This window comes from Piliocolobus tephrosceles, chromosome 8 (assembly GCF_002776525.5).
Source record: "Piliocolobus tephrosceles isolate RC106 chromosome 8, ASM277652v3, whole genome shotgun sequence".
Taxonomy (NCBI): domain Eukaryota; kingdom Metazoa; phylum Chordata; class Mammalia; order Primates; family Cercopithecidae; genus Piliocolobus; species Piliocolobus tephrosceles.
In genome coordinates, this window is record NC_045441.1 from 85,130,791 (window position 1) to 85,144,762 (window position 13,972).

General features: G+C 35.4%; 1 protein-coding gene across 2 annotated transcripts in view; it reads right to left on the reverse strand.

Moving 5' to 3' along the window:
* Positions 1 to 13,972, reverse strand: part of DMTF1 (cyclin D binding myb like transcription factor 1) — a 44,533-nt gene that overhangs the window by 21,048 nt on the left and 9,513 nt on the right. For both annotated transcript variants that reach the window (XM_023226709.3, XM_023226710.2), the window contains 6 exons: positions 12,332 to 12,454; positions 10,911 to 11,027; positions 9,421 to 9,543; positions 4,961 to 5,055; positions 2,446 to 2,560; positions 924 to 1,000 (listed from right to left, as the gene is read on the reverse strand). In XM_023226709.3, the coding sequence (XP_023082477.1) occupies positions 924 to 1,000; positions 2,446 to 2,560; positions 4,961 to 5,055; positions 9,421 to 9,543; positions 10,911 to 11,019 (519 nt within the window). In that variant the 5' untranslated portion in view covers positions 11,020 to 11,027; positions 12,332 to 12,454. The remainder of the gene's footprint in view (positions 1 to 923; positions 1,001 to 2,445; positions 2,561 to 4,960; positions 5,056 to 9,420; positions 9,544 to 10,910; positions 11,028 to 12,331; positions 12,455 to 13,972) is intronic.

Sequence of the window (13,972 nt, forward strand, 5' to 3'; positions counted from 1 at the left end):
ATACAAGGCTTTGTATCACTCACATGATACAAGGCTTTGTATCACTCTTCAACTGTTTCCAGCCTGCCCAAATGGATCACTGACTTCAAAAGCAAACACTGTTAAAGCAATCCATGCCTTAACAGAATCCAAAGCCTTAAAAATATTGTGTTCAAAAGACATTTAATGAAGAGTACTAAGCTAACAAGAAATAAAACTGAATAAGAAAATAAACTAAATTTTTGATTCTTTTTAAAAGGGAAAGACTACTACTATGACATCAAAAATTCATTCAAAGATGCATACCTTAGCTGGGCGTGGTGGCTCATGCCTGTAATCCCAACACTTTGGGAGGCCGAGAAGGGCGGATCACCTAAGGTCAGCAGTTTGCGACCAGCCTGGCCAACATGGTGAAACCCCGTCTCTACTAAAAATACAAAAATTAGCCATGCGTGCTGGTGCATGCCTGTAATACCAGCTACTCAAGAGGCTGAGGCAGGAGAATAGCTGGAGCCCAAGAGACGGAGGTTGCAGTGAGCTGAGATTGTGCCACTGTACTCCAGCCTGGGCAACAGAGCAAGACTCTGTCTCGAAAAAACAAAAACAAAAACAAAACAAAGAAAGATGCATACCTTAAGCTTTTAAACAATATAAATTAAACTACATAGCCTTCTTGAAAAGATAAGCCTTTAAAATGTTGAGAGGCTACTAAGATTTTATCTAAACTTCAGGGTGGCAACTAAAGTAGTAAAGCGATTTTAAACTGAGAATTCAAAATATTATTATACTATAATAATGTATTTTAGAATTATTCAGCTATAACATGTTAGCCATTACAAAAATAAGTAAAAAGTTCCTAATAAGTACATACAACATGCTGTGTCGGTATTTCTGCAACTGGCAATAAACAAATGAGTGAAACATAAAAATATGCCATAAGATACCTTCAGATAGCGTTCAATATTGTTCATCAAAATATCAATTTCTTCCTTGGACCACATCCCCTGTTTCCATTTATGTCCTTTAAAAGAAAACAAGTAATGTTAAAAAAAAAATTACTCTTTGAAAGAAATAAAACACCAAAGATTCCTTTGTGATTATATTTGGGGATAAAACTTAGCTAATTTCATTTCTCATTCCTCCGAAATCTGAAAGGTCTCTAGGTTAAACTTGCTTTTGTAACTTCTGGATTTTAAACTATAGTACATTTATTTGATCCTACTAAAAAAAGAATGATAATTAAAAGATTTTTTAAAAATTACCTCTCTTAGCCTTTCAACAATATAGAACTGCTAAAAAGAAACATAAAAGTAAAAAAAGCCAAATCACGCTCAAAACTTTTTGAAAAATTTCTCCAGTGAAAACTGTATGCGCAAAAAGAACATATACAAATGTTGGGAACAAGCACCCCAAAATCTGGCCATAAACTGGCCCCAACACTGGCCATAAACAAAATCTCTGCAGCACTGTAACATGTTCATAATGGCCCTAACACAAAAGCTGGAAGGTTGTGGGTTTACGGGAATGAGGGCAAGGAACACCTGGCCCACCCAGGGCGGAAAACTGAAAACCGCTTAAAGGCATTCTTAAGCCACAAACAATAGCATCAGCGATCTGTGCCTTAAGGACATGCTCCTGCTGCAGTTAACTAGCCCAATCTATTCCTTTAATTCAGCCCATCCCTTCATTTCCCATAAGGGATACTTTTAGTTAATTTAATATCTATAGAAACAATGTTGATGAGTGGTTTGCTGTTAATAAATATGTGGGTAAATCTCTGTTCAGGGCTCTCAGCTCTGAAGGCTGTCAGACCCCTGATTTCCCACTTTACATCTCTTATATTTCTGTATGTGTGTCTTTAATTCCTCTAGGGCTGCTGGGTTAGGGTCTCCTGGACTCTAGGGCAAGGTAAATATTGAATAACAAGTGAATAATGTATTCTTAAAGAGTATTTACTATACAGTGGTTGAAAATGATTTACATTTTGCTGCTTCCTTTCTGTACTTCACAGTGGCACACACACAACGCTCACTTTTTTTGTAGCACCTTCCCCAGCTATGCTTGAGCATAGCCAACACTATAAACACTATGTTTAAGGCTTAAGGTAGCCTCTAGGTCACTTATCAGACCATAGTAGGCCCTTGAAAAGGCTTGACTTCCTACTCTCATAAGCAATAACTATATTGTCTTAAATGCCACCACTATGCATTTGTTCAAAAATTAACAAGACAAAATTTACTTCAAATCAGAAGGAGAAAAATAATTATTAATTACTGAACAACAAATGGTGGTTTCACAACCTTAATTCAAAGTCATTTGGGGCCAAATTTAATTCAGTTAGAAAAGCTCAATTACTCTAACTGCTCAATCCTAATGATGAAGGTCCAACTCAGAATCTTGATGACTATAAGCCCTTATTATCTCCATTTTTTTCCACTGGGCACTAAAATTCACAGCATATCTTACCTTTATTAGTCAGAGAATCCTTATCTTCTTTAGTTGTAAACCATGCTTGGCTAACTGCTGAAACTTCCTCATTACCCAAGGGAGATATTTCATCTAGTTGCTCATTCTGCAAAATCTTGAAAAGGTAAAAGTAAAAAAAAAAAAAAAAGTGGCAGCTTGATTTAATGCCCAACCTGATTCATCTTTGCAATGCCAAGCATTATAAAATTTACATATAGTCATACGGAATTCACTTGTTTTAGATATAGTAAAAATATATTCAATTTACAAAAAAATATTTCTTGCTATTTTTATTATGGCAGTATGAAAACAAAATCATATGCATTAACATAATATGACCTTCATTTAAGCAAGTAACTGTACTATTGGCTTCAGTTTTATATAAAATGGGCCAAGAGTGTATTAAGTATTTAAATCAATATAGAATACTCAGGGAAATTTAAATATTTACACATGTAAATGAGCTCAATAATATACAATATACAGTTATCTGTTCTAGATAGGAAAATGGAAGTGCTAGGGTTGGGTGTTATGATTTGTTAATGCCCTCAGAGATAAGCTTGCTGCCTAAATCACCAATAATGTAATCTCTTAAGACAGGCTAAATCATAAGTCATTATTGCAAAATCATGGTCTGCTTATTGTTTTCTGACAACTTTGTTTTAGACAACCTCTAGAGCCTTATTAATGTACCTTTCTCTCAAAGAACTGTATGGTACTACTTATTCTTAATGCAGTTAAGTCTTCTGTGCAACCACCACCATCTATATTTTTAGTTACAAGCGTATCTAATCTAACAAATTTTGCACGGGAAAAAGCTGCCTTTGGCAGAGTTGACCCTGGCCTAAAGAGAACCATAATGTAAATGAAGAAGACCTGGCAACAGTGCTACCGTATCAGGTATTAGCCTATCATAGACAGAATAAGGGAAGAGTCACATGTTTAGTGACCACTCAACCCAGTTCAGTCTCTGGGCTAAAAAAAAACTAAGCAATGTCACTGGCTGAAGGTAAATCCTAAGAAGGACTGGACTACTACTTCTTGAATAAATAGAAACTGAACTTCTAATATGAAGAGAAACTGAAACCCATCTCTCTTGGAAAGAGATAAGCTGTCTTCATCTCTTTTGGAAAAAGATAAGTTGTCAGTGGACAACCAAGGTACAATTAGGAGAAAAGTCACATTTCTATTATTGCCTACTACTTTATTTTTGCATCTGGTGGTAATGCATATAGTGTGTTTATGGAAGTGCTTTTGAATCCATGGGCAAAAGCTGGAAATCAATGGAACAAGTGTGAGTAAGTTTTATAGCCCTCTATTTATGTGTCATACTTTTTGATTTTTTAAATCAAGAAGGACCTGTATAAAGCTAAGAATTGAGACAGACTATATGTGTCTAAAGTTCTTACATTCTGAAGATCACAATATTATAAGATTTGATCCTGAAGTTATATATCAGTAAATAGTGTAACAGAGAGCTATCAAAAGACCTTGATACATACAATACTTTTAAGAACTATAATGTAGACAATACTCTTAAATTATCTTCTCTTAATCAGTTGGATATGAGAATCAAATCACCATTTCTCAAAGTATGTCTATATAGCAAAGCCCATTCCATGAACCTTAGGAATAAGTCTATTAGGCTGATTAACCACTATTTGGGGGCAAACATCTAATGCTTTATGGCTCAAATTTTCCCTCAAATGAGCAAATAATTATTAAGCAGTAGCAGTAGTATTCAACACCATCAATAATAAATGAGTTTACTGAGTACAGCAGGAGACTTAGGTACCTTGAAGAGTACCTATCTATACTTGATATATAAATATTAATGTCTTACAGTATTTTACCCCCATTTTTCACTACTTTATGCATCTATTAAGTTTCCTCAGCTTTATTTAGTATGCTGCTGCTTTTAAAATGAAATTTTATGAGTTGGTTGCAGGATTTCATGCCTATAATATATATATGGCTTAGAAATCTAGAATATTCAGCTCACTGAAGACCTCTTGCAACCACAAAGTACTACATACATAGGGACTTACAATAGTTTCTAAATTATTTTTCAAGCTAGTCTCATCACTGAAATGAGACACCGTACATTAACTACCAAACTATGTCAAAATAGCTGCACCTGGTTTACAGCAAAGATACAGTAAGAAACAGACTATTTCTGAACTTTTTAACTATGCTGACTTTCAACTCACATCTTGTTCATTTTGTGTCTAATCTTATTAAACAAATATTAGAAATTATTAGAAAAGTTTTTTGTTCACTAAAATGGTGATAGCAACCCAAGAAGTTAAATATTAAATTATAACTCATTAACTCTTTGGCAGTAATCAAAACAAAAGAGCTTTGTAATTTGTTTCATAATAAGGGCTAAACTGGCCACAGTGGCGTGTGCCTGTAGTCCTCGCTACTTGGGAGGGCTGAGGTTTCTCATCATTTTATCTGCTAAGCAGTGTGTCAAGGAACATCCTCCTGAGGACAGTTAAAAGATTTACTATACCTGGATCTGTGTCACAGTCCCCTCAGTAACCTCATCATCTGCTACCTCTGTGGTCGCAGTCATGGTCACCTCAAAGCTCTGATCATTTTCTGAAACTTCAAGAAAAGGAACAGTTCATCTCCAGAATAATAATGGCAAGTTCTAATTGTTCTAAAAATATCCATGGGAAAAAAACACGATCATCTAATTTCCTAACAAACCACTTGTTAATACATCTTCACATGTATTCATTTGCTTAATAATAATGAGAACCTAATTCATAGTAGATACTGCTCTGGGTGCTGGGGATACAGCAATGAGCAAGGGAAACAAAAATCATTTCTTCATGAAGCCTATATTCTAGTGGGGAAAGACACAAAATGGACAAGATACTACATTGGATGGTGATTAGTAGTGAGAAAAAATAGAACAGGAAAGGGAATCTGTTGGGGTGGAGGACAGTATTTGAAATTTTCTATAGGAGGCTAGGAAACTAGCCTTGGAACAAGTGAGGATGGAAGCTAGTTTTGCAGGAATCTCAAGGAAGAGCATTTCAAGGAGAGCCAAGTGCAAACGCTCTGAGACGGGGCATGCTTGGAGTGTTCATGAGAATGGCAAAGAGGTCAGTGTAGCTAAAGCAGACTAAACAAGAACAGTAGGAGATTGTGTGGGGCCTTGTAAGCCAAAAGGTTTTGGTTTTAACTCTTAGGTGGGAAATGACTGGAAGATTTTGAATAGAGGAATAATACAATCTTTTATTTTAACAGACTCACTCTGTGCTATCAGAAAAACCATCTGAAGGGCAAATGCAATAATGATAGGTCAGTGGCTTGGACTAGGGTGAAGGCAAGTGAGAATGACTAGTAGTTCAAATTGTGAATGTATTTTGGATGGCAAAGCCACTATGATTTGTAGACAAAGAGGAGATGGAAGAGACTGAAGAGCCAAGGATAATATTACATTTTTTTTAAAAAAAAATCAAAACTACTAGAAGAATACACCTGCTACTAATTAGTTGAGAAGACTGTAAAATAAGCAAATTTAAGGATTTAGGAAGTTATAGAACCTCTGCTTTAAACACACTAGTTTGAGACAACTACTAAATATTTACAGAATGAGAAGTCTGATCTGGAATAAATCTGGGGTGGTTAATACCAGATAGTATTTGAAACCTTAAGTTGAGATCACCTAAAAAGTGAGTAAACAAAGAAGCAGTCTAAGGACTTAGTCCTGGGGTGCTCCACATTTAGAGCTTCTGGTGACATGGAAAAGTCAGCAGTAGAGACTGAGAAGAAATGGACAGAAAAATAGAAAGAAAACCAAAGGAATGTCTTCTATAGGCCAAGTGAAGACGTTTCAGGGAGGAGGGAGTAATAAATATCGTCAAACATTGCTGACAGATCAAGTAAGACAAACACTAAAAAAGTGAACACTGAATTTGGCAACAAGAAGGTCTTTGGAGAGCTGGGAAAAACAGTTTAGTTAAGGGGTGAAAGCTTGGAGTAAGTTTAAGGAAAAATGGGGAAAGGAAATGAAGGCAAATATAGGCAATTTTCAAGGTATTCTGCTCTAAAGGCAAGGAGGAAAATTGAGTAAGAACCAAAAGTGAGCTAAAAGAACTTTTTATTTTTTATTTTTTTGAGATAGGCTCTTGTTCTCTTGCCCAGGCTGGAGTGCTGTGGCACACTCACAGCTTATTGCAGTCTCAACCTCCCAGGTTCAAGCAATTCTCCCACCTCAGACTCCCTACTAGCTGAGATTACAGGCATGCACCACCACACCCGGCTCATTTTTGTATTTTTTGTAGAGACAGAGTTTTGCCATGTTGCCCAGGCTGGTCTGAAACTCCTGGGTTCAAGCAAACTGCCCGCCTCACCCCCCAAAGTGCTGGGTTTATAGGCATGAGCCACCACGCCTGACCAGGGACTTTTTATTTAAAGAAAAATAACAGTATGTTTGTGATACTGTGGTGATGACTCAGTAGAAGAAAAACTGGTGATACAGAAGAGACAAAATAATTATTGGAACAATGTCCTTGAGTAGGTAAAAGGGATAAAATCTAGTAAATGAAAGGGTAGGCCTAAGATAGGACAATGAATATATGCATGGACATAGATGCAGGTAGGTATGTATTTGTGGTGGTAGGAATTTGTAGAAATTATTTTCTGGTCACTTCAAATTATTTGTGAGTAGGGTTATCAGCTCAGAGTAAAAAGGTGGAAAAGGTATTTGGAAGTTTCGGGATATATGAAATAGTCATCTCAGTGTGGGTAAAAGAACACTAGAGAACTGTTGTTACTGGTAGGCAGCATTATGAGCCCACTTCAGGTTAATGATCAGGAATTACAGTGAGAATAGTCAGCCTGCTTGTGCCACTTTTCTCTAATACTTTTCAATTAGCTGCACTGGTACAGACGTAAACAGGCAAAAATAGATTTAGACAGTTACGATTTCACCAAATAAGTGAGAGAAAAAAAAAGGACTTGGTGAATGCAAGACAGTGATTATAAGATTAACCATAAAAGTAAAACAGGGTAAAAAGGAAAGAAAGGATACAAGTAGAGAAGGAACAATGACAATGTAATAGGATCAATGGGTCCCAGTGAGGCAAAAGACTGCAGGAGTTACAGAGTGCTACAGGAAGTGAGCTGGAAAAATAGAAGTAGTGGTAGGAAAACAGCAAGTCTGAAATAGATCACAAATGAACTCTAGTAACAGGTAAGAGTGGTAAAGGGAGTAATAAATGGAGAACAAAAGGAATAAGAGGCGAAGATACTGAAAGAATCATCTAGATGAATACTGTAATCACTATATAGTTATAACTATAAATAGGGAATGGGATAAATGTAGTGGCAGATGACTACAAAGAGAAGTGGTAAGTGAGTTAGAGTGATTAATATGAGAGGCTGATGCCTGTGAGGATTTTTACAATCCAGACAGATAAACTTCATCAGTCTTATTGCTAAATATTAGGCTCCAGTGTGTCTTCCATATGTGATGATGCTATGACCCAACATTAAGCAGCTCATGAGCTTTCAAGTCAACCTTCCTCTATTATCTGAAGCTAAGTGAACAGTGCCATGAAGGATTTGGTTTACCACCATAAAAAAGCATAATAAAGTGTAGTTTGAACCTACAATCATGAACAGGGCATTCCACTTTAACAAAATGAATTGGTTAAAGTCAATTTATTTCAAATTAGCTACTCAAAAATTCTAGTTTAGAAAATATTTAGAATTACATCTGTATAGATAGGCCAATTAAGTTTTAGAATTGAATCACAACATAATAGTCAAATTAGGAAAGATTTAAAAAAAATAGGAATCATCATTAGGAGGAAAGAATAATTAGAAACATGTTATGCTTGTTTATACCACAACTGGAAGCAATACTAACACTGTTTTTTAATAAAGTCTTATAGTAAACTAAAAGTTTCTTTTCTGTTCAATTCAGCAAGCAATTAACTCTAAATTCAGAGTATATATCTACTTGTTAAGATATGACTTTCCAGGCTGAAAACCTGGTCTTGCGTTTTCAAAAGATGAAGATGTGATTTTGTCTGATGCTGAGTGTAAAATCAAAGTTCTCAGCTATGGCAAAACTCTCCTTTGTGCTAAGAGTGCCACCAACAGCCATGTGTTCCATCCACATTGCCATGGACTAAGGAATCTACTCCAGAATCTTCCTGAACACTCCATACTCTTTGCTAAGCAAATCAGAAATACAACCTAATGTTGCAGTTGGTATGCGGTCTTGTGCCAACAGTATTGCACTTGAAATATCATACCTCCTATAGAAGCCAGTCTACTCTAAATGATCTTGGAAGAGAAACGCATTAAGAACTTTCTTGGTAAGAATAAACTAATTAGGCTTCTATCTAACTTTCATGTTGTCATATAGCATACTGAAGAGACAATATGGCATTGGAGTCAAGAGTATGTACTACAGGAACCAGAATGCCTAGATATGCTCTTAGCCAAGTTATTTTAATTTTCTGTGTCTCAGTTTCCTGACTTGTAAAATAGGAATAACAATATTAGTACCTATTGTAAAGCATGCTTTCTCAATGAGGGCAAATATGGTTCTTGGGGTGGGGGGAAATGCATGTGACAAAAAGTTTTATTATCTTTATGAACAAAGCAATGACATACAGACAGTACATTAAGAAATACAAGCTATTTTTGAGGATATATTGTGCTTTTCATGAAAAGCACAATCAGGAAAAAAAAGTCTAAAAAGGCTCCTTGTGGGGCAATTGAAAAAAAAAAAGGTTGGGAAGATTAAAGTAGGCAATATACGTAAAAGCATTTAACGATATGTCTGGCATATAGTATTTATTGTTAGCTAAAAAGAGGTGTTTTGACTAAATGAAGAAAAAAGCATTAAGTCCAAGTCTATCTAGAAATGCCAATTGAATGTCTTGGAAGCTAAACTTTGATTTTAAAAGGGAACTCTATGGCTCTTAATACGTAGTGACTTACGTGGAAGTGCAACAACTGATATGCAAGGAGTAGAATCATCAATACTCTGATCATCCTCAGAGGACAAACAAAGCCTTTTATGTGGAGGTTCAATACTATCTTCTGAGTCTATTTCATCCGCTTCTAGTGGAAGAAAACAAACAAATAAAAATCTCAAAAATTTCAAACCAATGAGGGAAAACAAAATTTCTAATAATGGTTCTACAATTTTCTTATCTATTAAAAATATTTTCTTACCAATTTGCTCATTTAATTAAACCTAGTTGTGCAAACAGAATTCAAAAGGACACTGCCTTTCTATGTCTACTGCAGTATTCAACTCCTGAAGGCGGTGTCTCAAACGTGAAAGAGAAGGGAAGCCCAGGGAAAACTGCTATCTCTCTTGGCAGTAGAAGCAGTATGAGAAGCTTAAGGTATAGGTATGTTAGGAAAATAAAGATAGTGTGATCTGCTGGAACACAGGTATATGAAATGTGGCAGAAGGTAAGACTATGAGGAAAGCAGAAACGACTGGAGACCTATGGGCCAAATTAAAGAACCTGTACTATATTCTAAAAACCTTGGGAAGCTTTATGCTATTAATTGTATCATGAACAATTTCATCAGCTGCTTGAAAGATGGATTATAGGTAGGACACTGGTTAAAAAGCTATTAGAGATACCTAGATGAGAAATGAGAAACTGAACTAACAAAGGAGGGCTTGAAACAGACAGGACGCAATGGATTTAAAAAACATAATACTATCAAGAAGTCTTCAAATGAAATGATGCAGGTGATGAGAGAAATAATTTATTCCCAACCACATTCATGATCTGGACAGTAATGAAATTCACAGAGAAAGGAAAAAAGAGAGCTAGGTTTAGGAAGTACATGTAAGGATTGTTTGGGATGTATGAAACTTCAGGTGCCTATAAGAAGCACAGAGAATTCTGTATAAAGACAGAGTCTTAGTCATCTTTATAGGTAGGTGCTACTTAAAATTTTAAGTTTGATTTAAATAAACTATGAATTATGTACAGAGTGAGAAGACAGAACCTAGGTTGAGTAAAGATGAACTTAAGAGCACAATAAATAAATGACATAAATAATGAGCAAGTAGAGGAGTAACAACAAAATTATCAGCTGGAAGGCTACTGAATCTTAATTCATTGTAGATCATCATATTAAGTCATATTCAAATGATTGTGTACAATTCTTTAACACAAGTTCTAACAAAAAAGTCTATTTGCATTGAGGAATAATTCTACCATTTCCTAATGAATTAAATATACCACTGGTACCACTTAGTATTAAAAAAGAAGTATATATTATAGTTATTCCATCATTACCTTTGGGGGCTCAACATCCTATTTATAACATAGCAACAAGATTAACAAAAGCTAACATTTATGTTAAACTCATAGGCACCTAGACCTCTATTTGGGCAATAGGGGTCAAAAGTGATAAATAAATTCAGAGAGTCAGAATTATATGTCAGCAAGTTCTCCTACCATTCTGAGGGCAGTGAAGAATGAGATTCCCTTCTGTGTCCTGAGTCAAAGTCACAGAATTCACAGTTTCTACTGTTACTGTGTCAGAATCCTCTTCCACTGTGCTCATACTCAAATCTGAACAAGAACAGATTCCAGATCAGGATTTCAAAATTTATTCCCAGATATGAAGTATTCCCTTATAATCCCCTGAAATACCACACACATTTATTTGGGTATCTGCCTACAGTGTTCTTCATGTAAAATTGCAATGAGAGTTCAGATTTCAAAAACTGCCTTTCATAAGTTTATACCCATTATTTAGAATTAGATATCTGCAAGAATCTGTTTGCTCTGATAAATTTTAAAAACCTACAACATTTATAATACTTAATGTTTTTGCCACATCCAACAAAAGAGGATCTGTCTTATCAGCAAAAGTCTCACCACTTTTTGAATGTGTTTTTATGGACAGCTTTGTAGGTGCTTAACTTCTTTTTCTTTAGCAGAAGATTCATCAAAATTTTTATCTTAAGAATTATTTTTCCAAAACATTTTTTACAGGTATTTAAGCTCTATAATCTGAAACACACGAACACTAAATAATTCTTGCTGTGTTCTTTTCAAAATATTGAAAAAGTACATACATCTATCACTGACCAAATTGCAATTTTAAGAGATGAGTTAGTCCTTCTTTTGAAACAGGTAACTTTGAACATTGTTCAAAGTATCCTTACCTACTATTTTACACAAGTATTATTTTCCTCTTGTTCAGACAGATGGAATAATTAGTCTTGCAATATAATATCTCATGGCTAGCGGGAGGGGGAAAGGCATGACACTATAATCAATAGCCTGGTTGAAGTTGTCAGAAATACCTTATAAGATTTAAAGAGGTTCTTGCCTCAGTACTCACTTTTGGCACGTATGTTTTACCAACTAAATAACACAGAGGACATAAACTCTGATATAATTACTCAATGTTTATTAAGTTTTTTTTTTTTTTTTTTTAAGAGAAGGAGTCTTGCATTGTTGCCCAGGCTGGAGTGCAAAGACTATTCACAGGCACAATCTTAAGTGTACTAGAGCCTTGAACTCCTGAGCTCAAGTGATACTCCTGTCTTAGCCACCAGTGTAGCTGAGTACAGGTATGTGCCAACATGCCTGGCTCTCTCTGGCTCCTATACACAAGACATTAGTCATTCATACATTTACCATTGAAGTGAATGTATTTTCCTTTGACACAAAAATTTTTAACATTTACATGGTGAAGATCCAATAATTCATTAAAATTTTACTATACAAATTACTATTTGAAAAGGACATCATTCATTTTACAATAGTAATTATGCCATTCCCAAAATAAAGGTAAATGGAAATCATGATCTAGTTTTGACAAATTTGCAAATCATGTGAGGTCCTTGCAACAAAAGCAGACTTACCTAGACAACGGATGGATCAGCTACAGCCCTTCCCACAGAATCAAGTTGCCTTCCCTTAGCCACCAGCATCACTTTCATGTTATCCAGATTGTTTCTCTCCCATGTTCCTATCTCTGCAACACTCTGAAAAAGTAATAGCATTACACACAATAAGGTTTAATAAGAACAAATGAATAGTAAAGCAGTATGCTGATGACAGTCTAGGCTCAAGCCTCTGTGATATCTCATCTTGAAGAGTAAGACAAAACCAGACTTCTTTTTTAAGTAGAACTTTTGGAAATTAGCCTCTAAAAATATTCCCCAATGAAGAAAGGACAAAAATGATGACTATTCACAGTCAGTTTCTTAACCCAAGTGGCTCTCATCAGGCAGACAAACGTTCTCTGAAAAAAAACAACAACAACAACAACAAAAAAAAAACAGGCTCAGCTATGCTAGTAGTTCTATGAACTGTAGACTGTGGTACCGTTATGTAACATGATGTGTATTATCAATCAATACAGTACCATAAATATTACCAGTAACTATAGTTTTTCAATTATTAATACCTCTCTTTATGTTTTATCTTAAAGCATAAAGATTATATAATACCCTATTCATTCAGAAAACCCTTTTAAGATGACAGGTGAGCAACCCTATCTAAGAATCTGTGTGTGGGGGGGACCTTAAACAATTACGCCATAGAAGACAAATTACAAGCTCTTGAAAGCAATGTGAAACCTTATGAAATATGAAATGGTTTTTAAAGGTTTCTTTCAATAAGCTTCTCATCTTTATCCTCAAAAGCCAACCAGAGCTTTTTAAAAAAAAAAAAGTACAAGATTTGAGGTTTGAGGGGACGTTTCAGCAAAAATTAGGGATTAAAATTCTATTTTTTTCAGCATTCTAATTAGATCCTCTTTGCATTTTCAGTGAAAAAGGTACAGACCCTGCTGGAGAAACATTAAGCTATTGGATTTCATGTTTCATGTTGCTATTTCTGAATCAATTTTTTAAAGGCTGGCTTGTTAGTAATACCTACTGCAAAGGATGGGGGAAAGAAATGTAAAAAAGTTAAAAAAAAAAAAAAAAGGGTTAAAATCATCCATAAACTTTCCAAACAATTTTTCATACTCTTTGGTGTAGTTCCTTCTAATCTCATCTCCTGGTGTATTGTGTGTCTGTGATTATAGTGTATTCTGCAATTTTATATCCTGCTTTTTTAGAATTTGCTCAAACTGAAAAGTGTGAAGGAAACCAAGGTAGGTATCTAACGAAAGTTATAACTTAAAACTTACACTGCACCAGGCGTGGTGGCTCACCTTTCTAATTCCAGCATTTTGGGAGTAGGATCACTTAAGCTCAGGAGCTTGAGACCAGCCTGAGATAGTGAGATCCAGTCTCCAGAAAAAATAAATTAGCTAGGTGTGGTGGTGTATGCCTATAATCTCAGCTACTCTGGAGGCTGAGTGGGAGGATGGCTGCAGTCCAGGAAATCAAGGCTGCAGTCTGGGTGACAGAGCGAGAACCTGTCTCAAAAACTAAAAAAGCAAAAAATAGAGCTTGTGCTGCAAATAAAAAGTGTGACATTATTTAACAGTTATCCTATTACTGGACGTTTATGTTGTTCCTAATTTTTAATTTCCTTAAACCATACTGAAA